This window comes from Mauremys reevesii, linkage group 6 (assembly GCF_016161935.1).
Source record: "Mauremys reevesii isolate NIE-2019 linkage group 6, ASM1616193v1, whole genome shotgun sequence".
Classification (NCBI taxonomy): Eukaryota; Metazoa; Chordata; order Testudines; family Geoemydidae; genus Mauremys; species Mauremys reevesii.
In genome coordinates this window covers 69,189,335-69,215,918 of record NC_052628.1, presented here as the reverse complement: position 1 = coordinate 69,215,918, position 26,584 = coordinate 69,189,335, and the positions used below count along the sequence as shown (strand labels likewise).

Genomic DNA, 26,584 nt, shown 5'->3' with positions numbered 1-26,584 from the left:
ATTCTCACAGAAAATTGAATGTGGTGATGGGTCATTATTTTTCTGTTCCAAAACATATGTATCATAACACATATCCTTTTCCATAAAGAGAATTGATACACTGATTGTGATCTGTTTTGTTTTCTCTAATGCACCTAACATAAATTGGGCTTTAGCTGAACTGAACTGAGAACACCTGTAATAAATGAGGAAATAATAAATACTACAAACTCTATGTGTGTTATTGACATGCCTTCAGAAAGATAACAGAGGAAATTCATACCAATTGCTTTTTACATATTGATTGCCCAGTTGCTGCTTCTCTCTTGACCTAAAGAGACCAAAGAGATTAGTTCCATGATGACTTGTCTTGCTACAAACTAAGGCAAGCTAGTGTCAAAAGAGACTTACACCGAGCAGGCTGAAGTAGTTTTTCTTGACAGGTCTAGTAAGAGAGAGATCTGACGTTAATTGTGAATCAGCCTCTAATGTTTATAAACAATTATATTTTAAAATCAATTGTCTTAGTTCTGGTCCAATTTTAGCATGCCTGGGTCCATAATGGAATCAGTAATTGAGGCTCTCTTTCTCTCTTATGACAGCAGGCTGAAAGGGCAGGGCTAGTACTAGAGATACCATGTTGTTATTTTCATCCTTGAACAAATCTAAGTAATTCTCTCCCTGCTATTCTGCCTCTACAGTTATTTCAAACAGAATTACCTGGAAAAGGGATATGTTCTTAGACATGTTTTCGACTATCTATTCTCAGCATAGCAAGAAGCAATATCAAGAGGTAAAAGATTCGCCTTCCTTTTCTATGAGTGGCTGCCAACATTAAGAACCAAGTAATTCCATGTTTTCTTCCTGCTATTTAGTCTCAGGCTTGAAAAGAGACGTACAATATGGTATAAACCCTAGGAAAATCAATCACTATATTGTTGCTGTAAGGACACAAAGGGTATGTTATTAAAGAAGCACACAATTAATCAATAGTGATTTTGAAATATTTTCTTATTTACAATTGCTTTTGTAAATATTTACAGATTGGTGATTAAATTATTAGCATATTTTTATTTGGTAAAAAACCTGACATTTCTGTAAACAAGGAAAGGGGAGAATGGTTACAAATAGCTGGGAAAGACAGTGGTTTGGATAGGCTGGGTGCTGAAAGTTAAGTACATAAATCCTGCAGTGAGATTGTGTAGAGCGGTGCCCACCTGGGGGTAGCCTCGGTGTCATTTCATTACCTTTCCTGTAGGGGGCCAAATCAGTCCCTGAATCTCTATGAAGGAGCTCTAAGTCATGCCAACAGGGAGCAGCTCCTTTGCTATCCATGAGCAGTGGAACATATTGCATTCCTCCCCCAAACCCTCCCCATCCTGGAATGGGTGCTGGGGAGACCAGGAGTGTCTAGCATAGAGCTGGCTACATCAGCATATACATCCCCTGTGCTGACAGAATCCTCCAGTACTGCCTTAAGGCAGCTTTAATTATACTTTGCACCACTGTGTGCTAAAAATAGAGTGTAGCCACAGCCATAGGAGCAGTGGGAGGGGCTACCCGCCCCAAGCATGTATCCATCCAAGACCATAGGCACATACTCAGGGTGGCTAGCCTTTCCTGCTGCCAGCGCTGCCACAGCTATATGTCTCCTCAAGCTGGGAATCGCAACCCCCAGCTTCAAGTTTAAACAGATCCTAAGTTGGGGCTAAGGATGTGGCTGTCAGCTTCCTTGGATGTGCACTGGGAACTCAACAAAGGATTTTCCACATTGAAAACTCCGATTTTGAAATCCTGGATATTGCTCTGTTTGTGCTCTTTATTTCCTTTATAACACTGCCTGTTACTTCTTCACTGGGTTTTATTTGGCTGTCAGTCACCTCCATTAAGCCTAATAATAGGCAGGAAGAAAGTAAAACTTCTACAAATTTTCTAATGGAATTTAGTGTAGATGAAAAAGCAATCAATGTATACAAACTTAAGCTTTGGATTCCTGGAGTGCCTTTCCTCTGAGGATCAAGAAGCACTTCACAAACAAATGTTCAAGAGTTAACGTTCCATAACACTGCTCTAACTTACATATTATTGTCCCCATTCTCTTTTCACAAATACAAAAACTGAGGCTCAGTATGATTAAGTGACTTGCCTAAAGGTCACACAGCAAGCCAGCAGGGGAACAGAGAATAAAGCCCAAGTCTTCTAACTTCCAGTCCTGTGTTTTAATCACAGGGTTGATTCCTCCAAACTGCTGACATATTTATGCATCCGACGAAGTGGGTATTCACCCACGAAAGCTCATGCTCCAATAAGTCTATAAGGTGCCACAGGACTCTTTGCGGCTATTTAAAAAATGTTTCTGCAGATTTTTCTTGACTTTATTTAAGAATAAGTCTCTCAAACATCATCCTGTATGGAAATAAGATAGATGTAATATGCAAATAGTTTTCTTGCATGTTTTCTGTAGAATTTTATCCTTCGACTGTGAATGAGGTCGGCCTGGCTTTGTGGTTAGAATCTTTGGTTTTGAATATAAATCATGTGCTTCATCTCTTTATTAAATCATAAAATAGTATAAAAATGCTAGCAAGCTATATTCTAATATATATTAGAATACATATGAGAAACAGATTTCAGAAGTCAGTCATCTATATTTTTCTGTAACCAATCAGTAAATCTGGCTCTGAGTTTTCTCCTTTCCTTATTTTCAAACTTTGCAAACTGCAATATTTCAGTAGTAGCAATCTGTAGATCCTTGTCCAGAGTAGTATTGTAAAAAAGCTGCAACTAAAAAAATACATAAAGTTAGTCTACAGAGTACTTTGAGTGGAAAAATTGAATGCACTTTCGACAGATGTCTTAGACAGAACTGTCTAGATAAGAGCTTGTTTTTTACATTTAAGGTTTAAATTTACATTTAAGGTGCACTCCTGATCTCACTGAAATCAATGGGAGTTTTGCATCTGACATCAATGGAGCCAGAATGTGACACTTAAAACTTTAGTTTAGGAAGGTGCCTACTCTGCAAAGCTCCTGTACTGTGGCTTAAATGTTCAAAAGTGACAAGTGATTTGGGGGGCAGAAATTGGGATACCTTAAAGGGGATGATTTTCAGAGTGGGAGTGCCCAGCACTGCAGAAAATTGAGCTCCTTAAAGATGAAAGTAGGAATTCTGCAGATCTTTGAGGCTTCACTGGCCTGGCACCTTCTTTTCTCTTTCAAAATAGTTCACACCTATAGTTACAGACAGCAGAGTTCTGGGGTGAGAGTCTGTGCTGTGCCTCTTAGGCCTAGTCCACACTGGGGGGCAGTGTCGAGGTAAGATACCCAACTTCAGCTACGGGAATACCGTAGCTGAAGTCGAAGTATCTTATCCCGACTTACCTCCCGTCCTCACCGCTCGGGATCGACGTCCGCGGCTCCCCCGTCGACTCCGCTACCACCACTCGCTCCGGTGGAGTTCCGGAGTCGACGGGAGCGCGTTCGGGGATCGATATATCGCGTCTAGATGAGACGCAATATATCGATCCCTGCAAAATCGATCGCTACCCGCCGATTCAGCGGGTAGTCTGGACGTACCCTTAGAGGCACAGCATAGAACACACAGCCAGAGGAAGGGGGTTAAGGTGGCTTTAAAGCACTTTTATGCCCTCCTGATCTTGGGTAAGTCTGTGGGCTGGAGAGGCACCCAGTGTAACTTATAGGCTTACCAAAAAAGTGTGACTTTACTACAGGATAACTAATGCCTGTTAGCTATCCTGCTGTAAAATCCTAGCACAGACAAGGCACTGTAGTCTTACCACTTGGTAAACTTGGTGAAGGTCAGCACTATACCCCACCAGAGGCCAGGGTATAGTGCTGACCTTGCCTAGCTCCTCATGGTAAAAATGTCAGTGCCTTGTCTCCACTAGGATTTTACAGTGGGATAGTAAAGAGCATTAGTCATTCTGCTGTAAAAAAAACCCCACAACTTTGTTGCAGGGAAGACATAGCCTAAGTCAGGGTTTCTCAAATGTGGCCACCAGGGGCTTTTCTTGCGGCCACAGCCTCCTGGGCAGTGATTTGGGAGGTGGAGTGAGGGCAAAGCAGCGGCCCCTCCCCAGGGGCCACCAGCAGTGGTTGGGCCCTGCCCCACTCTGGAGACACACAAGCTGGAGGAGCAGGCAGTCAATGAGATCTCCACGTTCCCGAGGGTGGTGGAGTTGGGCTTCAGCCCTGGGGTGGCAGACGGCAGGCTCCAGCTACAGGACTTCGGGCTCTGTCCCCAGGTGCTGTCCCCTGGGTGTGGGGCTTTGGGCTCCATTCCCTGGCTGCACAGTGGTGGGCTCTGGCCTCATCCCCCAACCATTACCTCTGGCCCCCACTGCCTCCTCCAGTCCCCATTGCCCCTGGCCCCCATTGCCTCTGTAGCTACCTCCCCATCCAGGGCTTACTTTGTCCCCGGGCTTGTGAGGGCTGAGTAAGTCTGCTGTGAAAAGTGATATTAACAAACATACAAATATCACTTTTAAGAGCAGACTTACTTATAGCTAGCAAGTCTTAAAAAAAACCCAAAAAGCAAAAGAAACAAGACAAAAACATTCAAAGCACCTTATTTGTGTTGCTATTCTGTTAGGTCCAGTAAAGAATAAATAACTGTACATTATTTTTATTATTGAGTCTGGAAAAAACAAAACCCTTACATAGATAAATTACAATGCTTTGGACATGGCTGTGTGCATATCTGTTTGTTTTTCCTAAAGTTAATTAAGTATTTTAGGAAAAATTGTCAAAGCGACCACCAGCAAGAGTTGGTGGCCACATTCTGAGGCCACTAAAAATTTTGTTGTGAGAACACCTGGCCTAAGATATGGTAGCCTCCAAGGGAGCCCCTGGGTCTGAGCTCGGGTGGCTAGCTCGGTCTCCACTGAAGCCGCAACCTCCACACCGCTATTTTTAGCTACCTCCAGCCACTCTAGTGCAAGTCTGTCTACCTGGGCTGGGAGGCATGCTGGGGGTCCCCTTCACACCACACCACCACTTCTCAGCATAAAGGAGCCAGAGCAAGGAGCTCTATCCAGATGTATAAAATTTTAGACATCAGCTTTTGATGAATAATTGCTCCCATGGTACAACTAGAAACAGCTATGATTTTTTTTAGACTAGCCTATGCATGAGATCTATGGCCATCTACCTAAAGAGTGGTAGAAATGTTGCAAAAAAGAGAGAGGAGAGAGGCATTTGTAGGCTAGAAAGATCCGAAAAGGCTTTAGTCTGCAGCCATGAATGTAAGATGGAGTCAATTTTAATTTCTTCAGACTACTAATTTCCTGAATGGATTTATGTGTACATTTCTGGAAAATACAATCTTTACGAGTTTGTCCACTCTAGGACTTTTTCCCTGGAATAATTTCCCACCATTACAGCAGCTCCACTGGTGGCAGTAAAAGTGGCCGTACAATCCTAGATTAGGCTTCTGGCAGCCACTGACATTTTAATCATCATGTCATCTCAGTCTGTTCACAGCAGCTCTACACAATATGTTGTTAAAAACATCAGCAGCTACTAGTGTCCTGACTACACAATTTAGGGTGACCAGACATTTCGCTATTAGGGGCTTTTTTTTAATATAGGCAACTATACACCTTGGAAAAAAAAAAGTGTCCTGATTTTTCACACTTGCTGTCTGGTCTCCCTAACACCATTGTTCCCAGAATTGCTCCTACCAACTGAGCTGCACTGGTGTTAGCATTGGTGGAAATTTTCACCGGGGGGGGGGGGGGAGAAGCCTACAGTAGATAAGGATTAGGAGTAAATGCTGTTATTTTTGTTACAATCAATATTTGTTTTTATGCCTAACAAAAAATTTAAAAACTCTGTTTTAACTGAAAAGCTAACTGCAACTTTAAAATTCCTCTGTAGTGAAATCATATTATGTATACATGTAAATACATTATAGGGGAGATTGCTAGTGACGCTTGTTAAAAACGGTTCCCAGTGCCTGTTTTCAGTTGCTTAGAACTTGGTAAAATTTCAATAGTTTAGGTTGAAATTTTCCATATTCTGAGTCTGACTCAGACTGAATTTTTTGGAAACTTTCATCCAAAATTGTTTAGCTATTTCAAAGAATGAGGCTAGGGAAAAAATACATTATTTTTCCCATGTTAAAAATTTCTAGCAACCTTTTTTTTTTGAACAGTTCTATGCTTTGGAGCAGGGACTTGAAATTTGGCAGAGGGATCTTTATGTCACGGATGTGCCTTTTGCTGTCCCCATGAAAATCCACTCAGATAAAGCCAGGTTATAAGCCTTTGGGGGGAGCAGGGAATCAGTTGGCATATGCTCAGTAGATACTTCTTTGATTATAGCGGTTAACTCTCCAAAGATTGTGCCTGCTTGAGCCTCTCACAGCTCCCACCTGTAACCAGACTGTGCATGTGCCATCCCACAGAGCTAATGAGCATGCTCCAGCCTAGGGCTACAGGGGCCAAGCCAACCTTTCCCTCTAATGGCCAGGCACCACAATTGAGAGCAGGGAACCTGTCTCTCTTTTGGCATCAATGGCCCTCTGCTGGGCTCAGGAAGCCATTTGATCCAAATGCACAGGGGACAAAAGCCAGACCCAAGGAAGGAAAGGAAGTAGACTGGCACAAGGAGTCTGGTGAGACTGGGCCTGGCATAGGGAAAGAAACTGTGATTGGGAATTGGTGGGGGGACTGAAAGGAATTGAACAAAGGGACTGGGTCTAAGAGCTGGAAGAGGCAAGGACAGGTTGGGTGGGGAGCCTGGGAGCTCAGGGGAGGATGCTGTGATTGGTTGGGCAATGAGACTGGGAGCTGGCGATTGGTGAGGCTGGGATTGGGAGCTGGGCAGGGGAGCAGGAGCAAGGCAAGGAGACTGGGACTGGGGGCCAGAGGGAGGAGAGGCAGGGTAGGTCTGGTTGGGTTGTTTGAATGGGATTAAAACCTTGGGGGGAGGGGGGAGAGACAAAAGGCTAGAATTGGGAGCCGGGAAGAGAGGTGGAGCAAGGAGAATGGGAATGCAGCTGGAGAGGGGAAGTTGGGATTGATTGGACAAGGAGACTGGGAGCCAGGTGGAATGGGTTGGGCAAGGAGACTGCCACTGGGACCCAAGGGAGACCGCCACAATCATTTGTACAAACACTCACTCATGCAGTGGTGACTAACTAACATTTGCACATGCATTCCTCTGACTGGGGAGGTGAAACTCTGGGTGCACATTTGTAAGTTTATTTCTTGTGCATTTGTAACACCGACAGACCCTGGTCGTCAGTGGGTGGGATCGAACCTGGGACCTTTGTGCATGAGCCTCTACCCCATGAGCTAAAAGCCAACTGGCTGTTAGCTAAAGCTGTAGACTCATTTAACTCTCTCTAAGTGGTCTCAGTGCCACTAGATGGGACAGAACACCACACCCAGGAGGTGTGTGCGTTACACATGGTTGTAACTTTTTTAAAATCACTGATCTCTGAGCAGAGCTGCAATGTGGGAGGAGGCTTAGGGGACCCAGGCTTGCCTTTGGCCCCTGACTGGAGCCTGACTGGAAATTTGGCCCTGCTGTCCTCACCCTCAATCAGGATTGAAGGGTAGCCAGCCAAATTTGAGTGGTTCTGTGACACAGTGCACCTGCTTGGCTCTCCCATCTTTGCAGTCCTCTTGGTGCCTATGGGCATTAGGCAGCCCCACCCCCCAGGGAGAAGTGGAGCAGGGGGCACTAGACACCCCCAGGAAAGTTGGAGGATTAAATCTGGGCTTTTGGTGCTTCCTTGAGAAGCCGATACGAAGGAGGAGGATGGGGACAAGGGCTCCCACGGCAGTTTGCCTCCTGATGAGGATGGTGCCTCACTGAGTAAGAGCATGGGGCTGGGTACAGGGGAGAGAACTTGGAGCTGGGGCATGGAAATATGGGGGGAAAGCACAGGGCTGGGTGTGGGGCAGCAGGAGGGGTTTGTGTGTAGAGCTAGGTGCAGGGGAGAGAAACAGGTCTGGGTGAAGAGGCAGTGAGGGATTTGGGCTAGGTACATTAGGAAAATTCTGGTTGCACCCCTATCTCTATGTCTCAGTGAAAACCATAAAGGAGTTTCCATATATTTATTCAATACCTTTCATGCTTTCCTTTTCTTTTTAATAAATATGTAATTAAAAAAAACTATTTACAAATTGACAGCAAGGTTTAAATTAGTTATTTATCCAATGGCATATAAGTAACTTACTTCTTGGATCTGTAAGTCTGTATTGACAAAGTTTTCCATAACTCCCAATAATTTCTGTAGTATTCCATTCCTATGCCTATAAAGTAATATAAATATCAGACAGGAAGAGAAGCATTTTGATAATATGTTGGTAAATATGCCATCAGCCTGCGTTCCTCTCCTGCAAGCATATTCGCCAAGCCTAATCTACTCTGTAAAGAGGCTGAACTGGAAAGTTTCATATTCATATACAGGAAGCCTGTGTGTCTTAAACCATTATATTGATAGCCTTGATAAACTCATGATGGATAAAACTAAACAGCAATAGCATTTTCCATCTGAAAGTTTGGATGGTCGGCCATCAGAGAGCCGGGGAAGCTCCCAGAACTGGTTACAGCTGGTGAGGACAAGCTCTAACTTATACAAGTGGCATAAGGTCCTTAAATGACCGCAGAACAATGGAGCATCAGCATAGCAGCGCTCTGCTCTATCATGTCTCTTCTGTTCCCACACTCACCCCCAATATACTCCCTCCATCTCCTGACATGCCTCCCATTCCTCCCATGTCATCTGATCCAAGAGTGTTTCGGTCCACTTACCCTTTCCCCCATGTCTGACCACTCTTCAAACCTCCTCTGTTCATTCTCCTTGCTTCCGGAATCATACCACATACATACTAATCCTTCCTTTTTTATCTGCCCCCAACATCTCACTCCTAGGTGACCAGCCATTCTCCTGCCACAATATTTGGGCCATACCCTTTCCTACTCTTACCAATGAGTTATAGGATCCAACTACCTTCCAGTGCTTCCAATTTAAATATTTGTGTTGTATGGAGTATATAGAACTCTCCAGAGTACACCAGTTTGCATGCTATTTAACAATAAGAAAAACCTCACATTTTTATAATGTTTTCGCCACAAAGCACTTTATAAGGTTGCGCTGTGAGTCAGATTTTTAAATGCTCACCATCTTACAGCTGAGGCCAGATTTTCAAAAAGCTCAGCTCCCATTTAGTCACCAAAATAGGGTTCAGATTTTTTAAAGCAGGTCAATACCCCTTAGCTCCCATTGAGACACTTACGGGGACACACACATACTTCTGTTGAGCTCTTTGAAAATCCAGCCACTTATTTTGGTGCCTTAATGAAAGCTGAGCCCTTCCGATAATTCTAGCCTTTGTATGTAGGAATCACTTAGACCACCACAGAAATGCAGGCACCTCTGGAGTAGAACATCTGCCATTGGGCTCTACAGCTCAAACTTAAGGTAGAGAAGAGAGTCAGAGAAACAACTGCAGAAATAAAGATGAATTACATAATTTGGTTGCTTACCATACCTTTCATTTAAAAGTAGCCAATTTTCTGTTACAAATTCCCATGCTATGCGTTGGCCAATCTCAGTAGCTGCCACATTTGAAATGACTATGGATATTTTATCAGAAGACAGTAATGAATTGTTGAGTGAGTACTGCAAATATCTGTTGGAAAAATACATTAAAAATATAATTATTTAGAATACAAACATTGACCTTTTGAGCTGCCTGTATCGTTAGAGTACCATGTTTAATATAAATATTAACCTTTCATTACTTACTGACTTTACATTCTCAATGCAGAAAGAGCATTGCACTACATTGCACAGGGTATGGGCATATTCATTTTCCTCATCTTTACACTTCTCAGAAAATGTTAGGGGCAAATTATCCCTTCCACAGAAAAAAATCCATGGACTCTTAGTTTCTATGGACTCATCCTGTCAGGAGCAAGGTTGGCGTTTGCCCTCCTGCAGAGTGAGCAGGCAGCAGGACCCTTCATGCCACAATGGGGTATGTCAAGATACCCAGGAGATGTGTGGCATTTCTGTTAAGTCCCTACTGCCTAAGGAGTGCTTCCCACCCTCCAGTGCAACATGGCTGCCAAAGGAGCTGCATTCTCAGAGGCTCTCCACTGGTAGCTGCCACATGCACAGGTGCATAAGGCAGGTGCAGGTCACCTGAATTTTCTTTGGCTGCACACCAGAGACAGGATTGTTAACTAATTTCTAATTGCAGAATATTTACTCTTTGTGAGACAGAACAAGCCCATTTTGACTTTCCTCTTCCTAAGTGACTTTGCAGACTGCCATTTGGAAAAACGCATTGGAGTCTCACTCTCTCAGGCACAGGGAGGAGAGGGCCATCAGGGAGCCAGGGGAAGCTCCCAGAACAGGTTAGAGCTGGTGAGGACAAGCTCTAACTTATAAAAGTGGCATAAGGTCCTTAAATGGCCGCAGAACAGTGGATCATCAGCATAGCAGTGCTCTGCTCTATCATGTCTTTTCTGTTCCTATCCTCACCCCCAATATACTCCCTCCATGTCCTCCATGCCAGAGGACTGGCTGCTGTAGGAGGCAGCCTCTGCAAGCTTTGTATCAGTGGAGTTTACCTCAATAAGAGAGAGATGCTGTACTTGCCTGTCTATCTTGTGCTTCTCAGTGGTGCAAAGTGGACATAAACGATCACAGAATCCAGATTCACTATATTTTTTACTTATAAACTAAGCAGTATTTCTTTGAAGCCATTGAGAAATAATAATTATGGTAATTATAGACTCAATAATGCAATGTTTACAAAGCCATTTTTAGGAGTAGCACTGCACTTTAAACAATGGATAACTTATTATTGAATTAATATCTATTTTTGCCCTTAAAGCCAAGAAATTAATGATTTACTGTTAAATACATTAAAGATATGATTTGATCAAAGTCACCTGTAAAGCAACCATGACTCTCTGGTGCAACTCATGGCAAAGAGCATTATATTCTTATCTATTCCTGTGGAATTATGATGATTATACATTTTCCATGCAAAGTCCCATTCTTTATCACTTCCCATTGCAACACCATAACAACAGATTGTTCTTTTAATAGTAAAGGGAATCCTGTAAAATAGAATAATAGTTGTTGACACCATATTGCTATAAAATGAAAACAAGCGGCAGAAGATTATATATTATGTTCACCAGTCACAATCTAAAATAATCACAACAGAGCACTAAGCACAGAACAAAAATCTGAAAAGCAACTAGATTTGAGGACTGCATTTTTACATTTATTATTCAAGCATTACCTCAACAGTGATGCTTGAAGGTGAACTGAATAGCTTTTTAAATATGGCTGGGCAAATAGTTCATATGAGCCAACGTAATTAACACCCTTGTGTCACAGCACAATATGGTGATGTCACATCCTAATGTGATGACATTTGCATGAAAACACCATCTCAGAAAGGCCTTTTGGAAGGGCCTATCCCAGCAGTGCAGGTGATACGAAAACACTGTCCATTTCAAGAAGAGTGTCATATGTTTCGAGAATGCAAGATGAAGAAAGAGAATGGTCGCCTCTCCATGCAGCAGATTGTCTCCCATTACCCACACTTCAGAGGGTGGGTCTTACAAAGTGATCATGAATTTTGAAAAAAAACCCAAATCCAAAACACCTTCGGGCTCACCTACTGCTACATTTTACATGCTGAGACCAGAGTGAAAATGTTTGTGTTTCTTCTGCAACAGTAAAAAGTGCCACTAACCCTAAAACAGCACAGGGTGCTAAATCTTTTTGGTGTTATCAATATTAACTATTCTACTGAAATAATAACATATCATACATGTGAGGATCTCTATGCACTTTACAAACATTTTATATCAACTGGATTTTTTGGTTAATTCCCTATGGCAGGAAGGGGCCCACTGCTAGAAGACTCTGAACATTCTATTTTCCTAATGTCTCTGTATTAAATTACTTACCATTAAAACTAGCATAGTCTTTTTTAAATTTAATTTCCTTGCTCTAAAAGAATAGGGCAAAACAGAAAAAAGGAACACCATGGACAGGAAAATAACTGAGGAGAAACAATGGGGCAGGGGACTAGTTCTGGCATGAGAGAGTTATATCATTTTGTTTTTACACAGCTCCATGGCTTTGCACCTCAACCATTCTGAAAATGCTGGGGGGAGAGGGGAGTCTATCTAGAGCAATATACACATGTGCAGCACACAGCTCAGTAGAGCTGCAGTGCGACACAGTTCTCCAATGCCACAGGGAATAGGTTAGGCCCATATTGCTCCCATGAGTAAAAGGAAGAAAAACTTGGAAGATAGTGGCTGGTGGCTGTGGGAAGAGGGGAGCAGGGGCTCCACAGCGTGCTCTTTCCACAGATCCTATAAAAACCCACTACCCCAAGTCCACTTGATTGGAGCTCCATAGGTCAGGAGGAAGTGTGCCTAGGCAGAAAGGGATTGGGAGTTGGTTGCTCTCCATAGCAATATCCTCTTTCAAGCCTGTGGGGATGTCACTATGGAAGATAATGACATTATCAGCCTATGGCAGAATGACTGCCTTGTGGGAGAAAAGGAACTTGGGGAGTAGCATGAATGCACTGTGTCAGCACCCAAAAGGATTTCTCTGCCGATCTTGTGTCTGTTACAGGTTTGGTGTGTTTTCCAGTTCAGCATGTAGAAAAATTGTACCTCCCTAGATCAATCTGGGGGGGAAAAAATTCATGAACTGAAATTTAGGGAGCCTCCTCACCCCTATGCTATTTTTTCCTCATTAAAACTTAGTAATGAACATATTTGAATCACTTATAGCCAGGGCCGGCTCCAGGGGTTTTGCTGCCCCAAGCAGCCAAAAAAAAAGAAAAAAAGTCGCGATCGCGATCTGCAGCAATTCAGCGGGAGGTCCTTCGCTCCGAGTGGGAGTGAGGGACCCTCCGCTGAATTGCCGCCGAATACCTGAAAGTGCCGCCCCACTCCAGAGTGGGCGCCCCAAGCACCTGCTTGATAAAGCTGGTGCTTGGAGCTGGCCCTGCTTATAGCTTCATTAATTGCACTTGTTTTTCAAATATAGATGGCAGCCATTCCTTAGTGAGAACTGGCCACATGTGAAGATTTAAAGACTAGCTGTCGTGTGAATTAACTGTGTGCAAAGAAAGAAAGGTCTTATTCATTATGAAATCAGAACAAGTATATTTTTCTCCACCTAACTCAAAAACAGAAACTCAAACTTTTGAAAAAGTGCGATTTTAGATTCAGACTAAGCATGGAAAGATTCATAATTTTTTGAAATATTCATAAGACATTGATTTTGTCACAGAGGTCATGGAAATCATGAATTTGAATAAAGTCTGTGAAATCTTGGCAACGGCTATTAAAACAGATTTGATTCCTCCCCCGCTCCCGCAGCTGAGTGGCATTGTGACCTGATGTACGGGTTGCAGTGCCACTAGGTTTGAACCATCTAATTTCTGTCTCCATCTGTGAAGGGGTCGAGGTGACAAGCCTGAGTGGTGCTGTAACCTAGTGCTCCAGATTGCAATGCCTGAAGTGGGGAGTCAGGCCCAGCCCCTTGGGACAGCAGTTCCACTGTAGGTTAAGTGGGGATGGGCTCACTCTACAACATACGCCCAACCGTGGCTTCACCCTTATTAATACCCACAGCTGCTTTTGCTATTTAATAGCTTTTTTGTAGGTTCAAGTAGCAAGAAATACATTAATTGGTGATCCTCATCCTTCCATAATTTATTCCCCCCCACACCCTCTGCTGTGAAATGTATTAAAAATTTCTGTGCCAAAATTGTAGCCTTAATTATGAACAACTGAAAATAGGGGATTATGATTAAAATCATCTTGCATCCTTAACTGCAGTATTTACAGCTGACATTATACAATAATAAGAATATTCTGTTTTGGATACTAAATAGTGAGTAAAGTTTTAAAGCTTTTCAGTTTACCTTTAAAGAAGTTATTATGAGGTCAGTCATTACAAAGCTACTTAACTCCCCCCCCCCACAAACTTTACTATAAATACTACAAGTTCAGCTGATTTAGCCATCTGATTATATGAACATAGATTCAAATAATAACTGACAACATTTTTGTTCGCATTTATTAACTATACTATAATAGGTAAAATAAAAATATAAAAAGGATAAGAATAATAAACAGAACATAGACTCACCAGTGCCAAAACTATCATAATTGCATAGAAAAACAAGAAAAGAGGGAGGGAAAGAGAAGTGAGAATTACAATATGCCATATGGGCTTTTTTTGCAGTGGAATACTCTAACACGGTTTTGTTGACAAATATAGGCCATCTTTAGTTACATAAAAGTCCAACATGCACTTTTGATTTCAGTTTGTGAAATCCATTTAGGATGCTTCTGGATATGTTCTTATTGTGGATTTGTTTTTACCATATTACACAGCCTTAATAAAAACCTACCAAAAATAAAACATTATAACTTCAAAGTTCCCCCCACAGCAATGCCATATACAACTGTAAAATTTCCCACAATGATGCTGTATGTCACAATTTAGACTACTGTTGAAGCTGTGAAAGTCACACAGTAACATATACAGTGTATGCAATGTAACAGAGTTAATGTCCCTGTGGGAACCTGCTTTTTTAATTGCCTGCCTTTTTATTCGTTTACATTCTCAACCTTGATGTCATGGCAGACTGGTACTTCTGCATTGCTTATTAAAATCCTGCCTAGAACCTTGGTCCTGCCAACAGCTGTCATGTGCTGCTTACACATCCTCTTAGAGACCTATTGAAATTAATGATATTCCAATTTAGAGTAACCTTTGCCTGATCAGGCCCTGGGTCTGTAATGGCTAAAAGCTGTTAACAATTAATACTGTAGTTGTTAAGTAGCACATATGAAATGATTTGGTATGGACAAGTGTCCACATCACAAACAACTACCACAACTGGCAGTGTTTGGCTCAGCTAAAGATTAAATGGGTGCAGACAATACCCAGAGGTTAGAACTGAGGCAAACTGACAGAGTGCTGAGGGATACTTCCACAGCCCTATCTGCACTTGGCCTCTTTGGTGCTTAGACAGAATTCAATTTCCAGGGCAGTCAATCTGCATCCTTCATGAAAGTCAAGTTTACCTGAAAAAGCACTAAATATTATATCAATTTAGGTTTTTACAATTTAGGTCTTGCCAATCTATATAGGAAGAAGAGAAGTACACAAGGAACCTCCCCTACACTATCTGCCCATGTAACGTTGCCTGTTAAATTTAAATCTGACTTACACATACATATCTATAATATTACAGTATCATTCTTACTCATTGTCAGGGTTCTCCATCCACTTAGTGTAAAGTTCAGAAGATAGGTTTAAACAGTCTTGGAGACCCAGCCAACATGCTGTATTAATAAATTTTTCCAAATGAATTCTTGAAGGGAAGTAAAAAAAAGGACACATATTACACATTTTGCATTATTCCAATGAATAATTTTTAACTATAAACATACTTTTATCAAATGACACTGTATCTCGGGAAGTTGTCTGCTAATAACAGCAAGTTCAATAATAAAAACATAATCAAACAGCAGTCTCATGGCACAGAGATGTTTGTAGGGATTAGCAAGGTTTAAATGTATTCTAGTCCCACCACAAACCTATCTGTCCATGTTTTTACACTGCACTTGCCACTGTGAGATCTGACCCTATCTTTATAACAGTCATGTCTCAGCAGACATGTTAAGGATTCAATGGCCATGCAAACTGAACTACCTCTAATCTTTAGAAGTGGTTCCTTTAGGTCAGGTCTGAGGTACAAAGGAGCAGGAGGACCTACTCGCCCTGCTAATAGCTATGATGCAAAAATTCTATGGATAAATCAGGGACATAATGCTCCAGGGTGTTAAATCACGATCATTCTCTAGTACTAAATTTACTAACCCCATTCCCCCTCCTGATAAAACAGGCAGCTCATCTTGCTGCTGCTATTTCATTTTAAAATTCACGTATCATACACATTTATGGTACTACATTATTAATAATAATGTTTCAGTTACACTGAAATTAATTAAAATATCTTTCCTGCATACTGTTTTCAATTTGCATTAAAGTCTTTATCAAATCAAATCACTTCAAATTTGATTTTTTTTAAAAAATACTTACTGATCAAAATAGTCATCTGCCAAAGCATCAAAATTTTGACGAATAATATTTGCATAATAATGGTATATTGGCAACATTCTCTTTAACAGATATTTCTTTTAAAAGAAGAGAAAGAGAAATTGCTTTCATTTACATATGATATTGCAGTATTTTTCTCTACTTATTTATTTATTTTGATCATTAAATTGGAACTCTGGGTACAGGTACAAAATTTAAATAAAACATAAAAATTGGAATCAATGTCCAAAATACAAAATTATCCCTGAACCACTCACACAGAGGTGTTCCCATTACAGCTCCCTTAGCCCTGGAAGAGAAGATGAATTTTAGGACTTGCTATGAAGATTAAACTCAGACTCTGGAAGAACAACTAAGAAAGCAAGTCCCAGAGAGGAAGATACTGGAAAAATCTCCTGCCTCCTCCATATTAAAAATTCAGCAAAGTACTTAATCACATTTATCTTTAAGCATGTAATTTGCCCCATTGAAGTCAATGGCACTACTCAAAGTTAAGCACATGCCTAAGTTCCTGCTGAATTGCGGACTAAGTAAGGGAACTGTTAGCTCAATTTCCTCAAATGATCTCACCTGGTTACCATACAGGGAGAGTGGCAGCCTGAAGTATTTTGTACCTAAACGATTTAGTACATGACAGGTTAAAACAAACCAGAAGCCATTACAAATCACAGGTGTAGTGTGTTCTCTAGGACAGTGGTTCTCAAACTTCTTTTTTTGCAGACCACTTGAAAATTGCTGAGGGTCTCAGTGGACCACTTAATGATCTTTCCAAATGTTGTTTGTACTGTTAGCTAACTATTGTAAAGTGCTTTGGATAAAAGCACTATATTAAAAAAAACCTTAATAATAATTAATGTTTTTTTGTTCTACAAATAAAACCACACAACTCATATTTTAATATTAGTAGTCTTACTTTTCTAATGCGATAGATGTGCTCTCTCTCCCCTGCCGCAGCAGCCCATGAGTTGGGGCTGGGAAGGATGGGGGTTTCTCCCCTGCCACAGAACTGAGGCTGGGAAGGAGGACCATCTCTCCCCGGCAGTTGCAGCCCTGGAGCTGGGCAAAGTCGCCTCTTTCTCTGGCCGCTGCAGCTCTGCGCATCCCAAATTCCCCCCACCCCCTCTTCTCACCCCACTTCCCCCTCAAGGCTACCACCTCACCTTATGTGTGCATCTTCTCCAGGGTCCAGGCACCTAATTAGTGGAGCCACACCTCTGCGGCTCCACTAATTAGGTGGGTGGCCCTTTATTCTCTCGTGCATGGCTGCCCAGGTGCACACATTAGAGGGAACTATCCACGGACCACTTGAATGGAGCTTGGGGACCACTGGTGGTCCACGGACCATACTCTGAGAACCTCTGCTCTAGGAGAAGCACTACTATGCAAGCAAACAGTTGCATTCTATACAACTAGTGGTGGTTGTTAGGACCCCATTTTGTAAAAATTGATGCATGTGCATGTGACTGATTAATAGACAAATCAAATAATTAGCTTCCATAATTAGCTTCTTTCCAAAAGAAAAAAAAAGGCTGAATAAAACTTTAATGAAAAAGTAATGTACCTTGTGGTACATCCTTGAGCATTTATAAAGGATTAATGTAGGATACTGTCATTTAAATGGTCAAAAGTGTCCAATATTTAACAAAGAAAGACGATACCTTTAAAAAGGGATATAATTCATAGTTGATCAGAATATTTTCCAAATTGTCAGGTATTAGGATTGACAGTACTAAATACCACACAAACATTTCATCTTCTTTGGCAAGGTACTTTGTTAGTTCAAATGCAGACTCAATCTCAATATATCCAGCCCTATTTTAAAAGAAAATACAGAACTGAGCATAGGTATTCAAGTTAAACACACATTTCAACAATGGTATACTGATGAAAAAACATCTAGATACTGTGGGGTTAGGAAAAAAGACAGACAATGAGAATAAATATAATACAATAGTGACCAGTTTAAGAGTCTGATCCTGCAAACACGTACTGCTGAGCCACGTGCTGTTACCAAGAGCCAATGGGAAAACTCAACTAACTCAAAACATTGAGCACACACTACACTAAGGTGTGTTGGCAGGATCAGGCCTAGGTCCACTACTGCCACTTTACATCCTCACTAGGATAAAGTGAAGATTCCCTCTATATTTTTATGTAATAACATTTTGGAGATACAATATTTATGGTCTTTTTAAAATACTCAAACAGCAGATTTTCATTATAAATGCTTTGGGGAATAACCATTACCCGAAAAGCATGAACAATTAAATGGTAATTCAGGGATATTTAAACTTAATTAATTAATTATTAGAATGGCACCAATACACTCTAGGCTAAACTTTACTCTTTGCAGAGGGCCCATCCAAAACCCTTCATGGGAAGCCCTGCCATAACTATATGTGAGGAGCACATTTTACACATCCTTATTACAGGCCAGGCTGTGCCCTCTGGTGGGAAAACCTACAGAAAGTGGGAGGGGAGGAAAACTATAAGGTTCCCCTGACAGAGTTCCCTCCAAACTCCTCCAGTGTTGTGGGGGTGCTTTGCCCACCTATAGACTACAGTGATTCTGATACCTTTGTGGATCTCAGGTATCTGGTGGAGGCACAGGGACAACCATTGACTCCTGGTCTCCCTGCTGTTTTCCCTAGCTCCCTGGCAGCATGGCTTCAATTAAACTGTTATGCCCCCACCTGCAGTTGGTCTTGGATATCTCTTAAAGGAGTTTTCCCATGGGGAGGGGGAGAGAAGGGAACTGTGCAAGTAAGTTATGTGGGGTTTTTTTGTTTTTTTTTTTGGCAGAATCCCAACACTTGTCAGGGCAATCCCACCCCTCTGCACTGTCTCTATCAGTGTCAATAATGAAAGAGGCCAGGATAATCATCTACAAGTAGTTGGAAGATTATTTATCAGGAACAGAAAGGAATTGTTGAGTACAATGAGGTATAGCTAGAAACAGGGGCGGCTCTACAAATTTGGCCGCCCCAAGCAGTCATGCCCGGGAGGCGCCCCCGAGCCGCGGGAGCAGCGGAACTGCCGCGGGCATGACTGCGGAGGGTCCGCTGGTCGCGCGGCTCAGCTGGACCTCCCGCAGCTGCGGGCGGTTCGCTGGTCCGGCGGCTCCGGTTGAGCTGCCGCAGTCATGCCTGCGGGAGGTCCAGCCGAGCCACGGGACCAGCGAACCGTCCGCAGTCATGCCTGCGGCAGGTCTGGTCATCCCCGGGCTCCGGTGGACCTCCCGCAGGCATGACTGCGGCAGGTCCACCGGTGCAGCCTGCCGCCCCCCTGGGAAAGGGCCGCCCCAGGCGGGTGCTTGCCCCGCTGGGCTCTAGAGCCGCCCCTGGCTAGAAACAACTGAGATGAAGTACGAAAAAGGAAATTTAGGCTTAACATTAAGAAATTTTCCTAATGGGGATCTATATTAGCTTGTAGAAAAGTCTCTTGATGGAAATTGTGGCAGCACAACTGCTTGAAACAAATGAGCTGGGACAAACAGTTAGAAAAGATACTGTAAGGAACTACTCCGCACTGGCCAGGGATGAACTAGATGACCTAGTTGATTTTTAAACTGTTCCCTGGTCAAGTCTGTCTTCTTTACAGGGTATTTATGGAGACAAAGGAGCAAAGTCAAAATAGGAATGTGAAGTATAACAGTGTCATGTAATAGTTCATTAATAACAATTTTCTATCATAAACTCAAAATATACTCACTGTGCCAATGTAAAAGCATCGTCTATCAAATGTAACCTGTTGACAACTGGAATAGCCTGCAGAAAGCACTCATGTGGTGTTAGTAGATCAAACATATCATTTTGAGGAAGGCTTACTTAGTTATGTTTTGAAAGTCTGGGACAAACCCTGCAGTCTTTTCTCAAGCCAAACTTTATAGACTTTAATGGAAGCTTTGCCTGAGTAAGGATGGCAGGATTTGGTCCCATATTTTGAGCTGAAATAATTTACTCAATGTGCCTTTAAGAACAATTTTTTCTGTGTATGTGGACTTAAAAAATTCTACATCTGGTACCCATTTGCAACAGCTAATGAACTGCTAAGCTTGAAAAATCCTCTTAAGTATGTGCAATATTGCAAATTAAAGTGAGGAAGCTCTACAGTATCTAAAATAAATCCTGATTTCTTCAGCTTGACAATGACTTTTTTCCTTTTGAGACTTCAATTCATAATCAAGTACTCACACCAGTCCAGACTAGAGTGTCTTACTTTTGTTCTGAATTCTGAATTGTTCTGGCTACAGGAGACCATAGGCAGAACTCCAGTTAGTAATTCTGTTCTCCATTGAATAAATCTTCGGGCTGATCCTGCACTGGATTATGTGGAGTGCAAAGATTATTTATGTTGTAACCAGAATCTGTAAAAAGAACTACAGGCTCCTGGTTCTGGTGCAAAACAGACTATGCACCCAGCAGCTGTGGAAAATACACCTATTTGGCCATCATTTATGCATATTATGCAAATTCTGCGACAAGGAAGCAGAGTAGGAGCACAGCTTGCCCACCCTCTTACTATATGATTCTCCTCTACACATGTATTTTTCCTCCCTATTTCTATTTACAGGAGTAGCTTCTAGATATTTAAAGCCTATAATATCTCTTAACATAAACTTAATTGGGCAATTATGTGGGTTAAACCTGTATAATGGAATTAAATTGCAAATTTCTTTCACACTGTTCCTTTGGTAGAGTTTTTCCAACAGCCTCAAAAGAACTTGCATGGGGGTGGGGGGTTGATCCAAGGAATCTGTGGATTTCCTGCAATCCAAGTGAATCTAGCATTTACCAGAGTTCAGGTCCATTTGTATCAAAACTCCTGGCCCCTGCTTATCTCTCTCCTGCCTGCATAGCAGTATGGCTCCGTCATGTTCCCATGGATTTTCCCACTGACAAATGCCAATGGAGGATTCAAAGCATGGATTGGGAGCCCGCCTAAGTTTAGGCTGACATTCAGAATTAGCGTGATCAGGAAATCCATACAGGTTTTAAGGAAAGAAAAAGAATGCATCTTGTCTCCAACCCTGCCACACCCATGGATTGCAACTCCTCCGGACCAGTTTCCATAAAGTCAAGAAAGCAATACCAATAGGATGCATTTCCCCTTTCCTTCTTTCCCCATTCCTATGCCAATATTGGTCATTATTTCCTATACTTTGTAGCAGAAGCAGAGTGGTTGATTTGGCCCTGTTGAACTATTTTCAGTGGCCTTTACATTTTCTACACATTGTAATTAAAAAGTGATTCATGGGGTTTGGGCTACACCATGCAACTCAACTGAGGCAGAATGTAAAGGTGCCTTAAAGCTCATCTCTATGCTCCCTTTACCCTGAGCCCAAGTTTTGCTCAGCCAGTTCTCTGATGTAAGTCAGACCAGCATGAAATTGCCTTAAGTTATATTAACTTTCAATGGTCACAAGGTGTTGAAAAGACAACCAGGGATTAGCAGAACATTAGTAGAAGTGGCTGGAAAATGGAATTTTCCTCCTGCAAAAAAATTGAAATTTTTCATGAGAGGAAAAACTCTGAAAATAATTCCATTTTGGGAGAACCCCGATGGAATTTTTTCAGCTTGTTCCTGGCTACCCAACTCCCCAGGGTGCTGCCTCTCGTGGCTGCCCAAGTCCCCAGGGAGCTGAGCAGACTCAAAGGCCACTGCCCAGGGAGTCAGGGAGATTTTCATCAGAAGTTTTAATGGAATCAACACATTCCTGTGGAATGATACAATTCTGTTGAATCGGCATTTTCTGATGGAAAAGTGTTCTGTCAGAATGTTTTCCATCAGTCTATGTGCAGGTAAATCCCAGCAACACCCATACACTGGTAAGGCTTTGCAATGGCTTGAAGTCATGGAAAAACCTCCTTATACTGGGAAATCCTTCCAGGGCTGATTAAGAGAGCTTTACAGATAGAATCTGGTCCTATGTTAATGAAAAAATTTTCAGCATACACTTGAAATAAAAAGCTAGTTTAGCCCCACTTTTGTTCCCACTAAAGTCAAAGTGAATTTTGTCAGTAGCTCTAATGGGCACAGATCTGAACCCTTTGCATGTGATGCACTAGCTTTCAATTATCAGTTAAAGTAACTACTGGTAATGATTGCAATAAGAAATTGATTGTATAGAATTTGTTTACCTCATTGATAAACAAGTTATCTTACCTTTGGGTCTTTTTCAAGCAGTTGTGCTAATCTCTTCAAATGTAATGGATCATAATTAACTCTGTAGTACCCAGTCATATTCACATTTAACAAAATCCAGTCATGTTCTGAATCTGATATTTGCATTTCAGGAAACATTTCTGTGGGGACATTTGAAAATGGAAAGGCTGTATCATTTTACCAATCACTGGTCTACACTACCAATCACTAATGTAGGTATGTAGAATGTTATACACTGCTATGAAACATGAGCTCAGTTTTAATCTGATATATGTACATGTACATCACCACATCATTAAATTATATTGCTACTGTGGAAGCCAGTAAATAATTAACAAGGTTTTGAAGAGATCTTAATGAATGTTAGTTAGCATGAGTTAGGTTAACTGTGACCCTGGTGACGTGAGGAAGCAAGATAATGTAAGACAGAGTGAATTGTGTGAAAGTTATTACGACCTTGCAATGTGCAGTCTTGCAGTCTTGTTTTTCTAGTGAGATAGCAGGAAAACTTATGTATAAACAAAATGTATTTGTTGTTTTTTACTGTCTGTATTATTGCTAGAAATTGTCTGTAAAAGGTATAAAGGCTTGCTGTAATTGTTTACCAGTTGAGAGACCTGTCCAGGACCCTGTGTCCTATGGCACTCTCTCCCTCCATGGTAATTACTGGAGAAATAATAAAGTATTTGATTTTGCTGCATCCAAACAAAAAGTGAGAACTGAGTTTTTCTTCGACAATTTGGGGGCTCGTCCGGGATGGCAACGCCCACGGACCCACAGACGACTACTACGGATCATTCCCCTTCGAACCCCATGGCGCCACATGAGAGGTATGAGACCTTTTGAAATCTCTATTGGGGTATCGGAGGAGGATTTTCCCTGAGGACGTCTGTCTCTCTGTTGGGCTCACGCCATCTGAACTTATTGACTGTGCAGCAGGATCAGATGCAAAGTGGTATTGGGGAGAGGCCCCAATAAGGTTAGTTTATTGCAGTACTGGGACCTGCTGAGTTGAAATGCATAAGGTAATGCATAAGGTAATGCATAGGTAAATGCATTAGAATGCACCGGTGCTGAGGGGTTTTTACCGCCTCAAGAGGGGTTGTCATACCGCCTCATGGTATTGGTCCGGACCAGGTAAAGATGCATCATGGTTTAAAAAAAAAAAAAAAGACAGAAAAAGAAAAAGGAAGAAAAAGAGGCCTTGGTGTGTGTGTGTGTACACCAGTGTGAGTGGCTGTTACCGGGCTAGCCCAGTAACTACTGGATCTTTAGGAGATCCGACCCACGGTGGGCTGACTCAGCCTGGCATAGTCCGGCGAGGAAGCTGCCTGGGTCTAGGAGTGTGTGAACCCATCTTCCCTCCCCTTTCCTTGTGAGTCTCTCCTGTGTGAGTGGAAAATGGGTAAGGGACAGTCTAAATATTCCACCTTACCCCCTAAGGGTGCTCCAGCATATTACATGTACGTACATTATGGTCCTAAAACCTGCAGGTATTTAAATGATTGGAATCTGTATACGCGTGAAAATTCATTTAAACAATGCCCATTAGAAGGTACCTTCAATCTAGATAAGATCATATATCTCAGTGGAGCTTTATTCACAAAGAAAAACCTCTGTTACAGTGTGAGCAATTTGTCTAGGAACGGGTTAATTTGAAATTCGGCTTAGCCCTGAGATAAGGGAGAAGTTGTTTTGTCTTCAAGGTCATGAATTAGTGCGGACTATGCTAAGTGCTAAGTAAAACTGCTTCAGCCCCAACTGGTTGTGGAAAATAAAAAAAAAGGGCAAACCAAAAAAAGCAGTATAAGTTACAAAACTGAGATTGCATTTGCAAAGCTTAACGGTTCAGTGAGATCCAACAGTTTTTGCAACCCTGAAGCCGGACAGGCAGCTGACCTGAACTGGAATCTCTGAAAGAGACGCGCAGGAGATTCCAGGGTGTAAAAGAACAGCCATCCCAAGAGTGGCAGCATGTTGGAAATGCTGGACAAGCTGTATACAGGATAATCTCCCGTCCACCTATTTCCCTTCTCTGAACATTATACACAGACATGCCAGTCTGGATATGTGTAAGTATTAAAGTGGCTTAAGGCTTGGGGCATTCATATTTTTCCCGAGTGATGTGGGAGCATTCCCAACACTCTCCATTGTTGTTTTATTATTTTAATGAAGCTTTAAAATTTGATTATATGCTCTGTCAGTTTGATCACCTGACATGAGGGATAAATTAGTAATAGGAATTTATCACAATTTGGTGAGCAATTGCAGAATTTACACCATCTATCTGTTTTACCCTTGTTAGTTTATGTTTGCTTTGTTTGGTACTGTTGGTGTTTTGTGTTAAGAATAGCATGATTATAGGTGAGCTCTAATAGAATAAGGAAACACTATTTGGTTTTGGTGCACTATTTAGCTTTGGCTCTGTTTTGTTTAACCGGTTACTGATGTTTTTCTGCTCTGTTCATTTGGGCGTTAGGTGTGTGAGCGGAACTGAACTTCTCGTTCGTAATTCCTCAGGGTGGAAGCCATGTGTGCGATGAAGCTCTGAGGTTGTCCTGAAATTTTTACAGTCCCGCCCCCCCGTAGCGGACAATATAATAGAAGTAGAAAAATTTGGCTTAGACTGTAATTTTCTTTGTTTTTTGTGTAATTTTCTTTTCTGTTTAAGTGTCAGCAGACAAATGGGTGGGTCTCTGGGTATGCCCCCAAAGGGGTTTGGATTATGTGTTAAGTGAATGGCCATGTATTTTTGCCCAGGTGGCAAGCCTTACTAGGGAGGACTTGGGTAGTCTTGTGAGTAGAAATGTTTTGGGGAAAAGACCAGAAGGGTGGGGCTAGTTGAGGAGCTCACCCTCCTAGCTAAGAACTGGTTGTGGAACAAGCTAGTGTCCATGGACGGGACGATTCAGCGAGGAAAAAAGGATCGGGCCCAGACGGGCAGGCAACAGACAGAGAGATTGGAAAACAGGTTGGAAATTTTTGAGGGTGTAGTGGAAAGAAGGAGTAAGTGAAAATAAGCATGAGGATTTCACATACTCAAGAGGATATTTGGAATGGTGATTTGCATTGGTAAAGTGGCTGTTGGAAGGAAAAGCAATTGATTTTTAAGGGAAAATGAAAAATTGACTCTGTGTTTGCTGGGGAACAACACTTGAACTTTGTGAAAAGCTGAAGAGAACAGTTTTTTGGTGTCTTTGACATGTTTGTGAATGAATTCAGGCAAAGAAATTATTAGATTGCACTCATTTGGCTATGAACAATTTTGTTAAATCAGTTGAAGAATGTATACAGTGCTATGTAATGACATTGTATTAGGCCCTACAGGCACTATAAGTGGTGATGTTTTCTTTCAGTGTTTAAAAGCAGGAGTTAAAAGAAATAAAAAGCAAGCCGGAGAGCATCTGTGTTAATGCAAATTAACTAACTGATAAGGTAGAGGCCGCTGAACCAGGGCTGTCTAAGAAGCACATACGAGAAAATATGGGGTAATTCCTCTGTTTTGCCTAGAATCAACAAGAGTATTTGTATATTTTAAGTATTTAACTGCCCCGAAGGGGTGGACCTCTGTTTTTGTCTTTCAGATAATCAAAGAACATTAATGCCAGCTACACAGCATTCAACATACTATGATTTACTGGCAGTCACAATTATGTTGTGTGTTCTATGTTCTGTTTTGTGGTGTTTTGCCAAAAAAATTGTTGTGTTTAATATTTTCATGAGATGGTCTGATTTGACATCAAGCGAAAATGTTGCATTGCAATGCAGATACTTGTTTTGTTCAACTTAGAGTACAAAGTGTTTGGTTACATCAGAAAAATGTGATATACTAAAGTCTAATACATTTTCTTCAGTAAGGGAAAGAAACTACATTGGCCAAATCTTTTAATTGAGAATTGTTGTTAAAATTTGCATACTGACAGTCTTTGGAAGCAAGGACATGAAAAGTTAACCCACTCCCCATATTGTACGAGGGATCCTTCTGGCTACCTCAGACTTTTAGCCAGAGGGCTGGGGATGGTGGATAGCTATTGGACTAGAAGTTATATTAAGTGAACTTCTCAAAGTGGGTGTGCTTGTCCTGGCTTGTTCTTCCAAAGTTCTGTAATAAGGTTATTTTAGTGAAAGGGTATATGTGGCATACATTGAATGATAATACTTCTGTACTGTATAACAGTACTGTTTATGTGTTCATGGTATGAAAAAGGTGTATAATTGAAGAGTAAAAGTTTCCTTTGTAGGTTAAATGAAGAAAAAAAAAAGCCAAGTAGA

General features: G+C 41.6%; 1 protein-coding gene across 1 annotated transcript in view; it reads right to left on the bottom strand.

The window, feature by feature from the left end:
• Positions 1-1,029: 1,029 nt before the first annotated feature.
• LVRN (laeverin) overlaps positions 1,030-26,584 on the bottom strand; it is a 68,161-nt gene continuing 42,606 nt past the window's right edge. The window contains exons 12-20 of the mRNA XM_039543034.1: positions 22,313-22,452; positions 19,859-19,914; positions 17,806-17,959; positions 16,130-16,224; positions 15,291-15,398; positions 10,918-11,088; positions 9,507-9,647; positions 8,189-8,264; positions 1,030-2,763 (exon numbers count right to left, since the gene is read on the bottom strand). Coding sequence (XP_039398968.1) covers positions 2,617-2,763; positions 8,189-8,264; positions 9,507-9,647; positions 10,918-11,088; positions 15,291-15,398; positions 16,130-16,224; positions 17,806-17,959; positions 19,859-19,914; positions 22,313-22,452 — 1,088 coding nt within the window. The 3' untranslated portion in view covers positions 1,030-2,616. The remainder of the gene's footprint in view (positions 2,764-8,188; positions 8,265-9,506; positions 9,648-10,917; positions 11,089-15,290; positions 15,399-16,129; positions 16,225-17,805; positions 17,960-19,858; positions 19,915-22,312; positions 22,453-26,584) is intronic.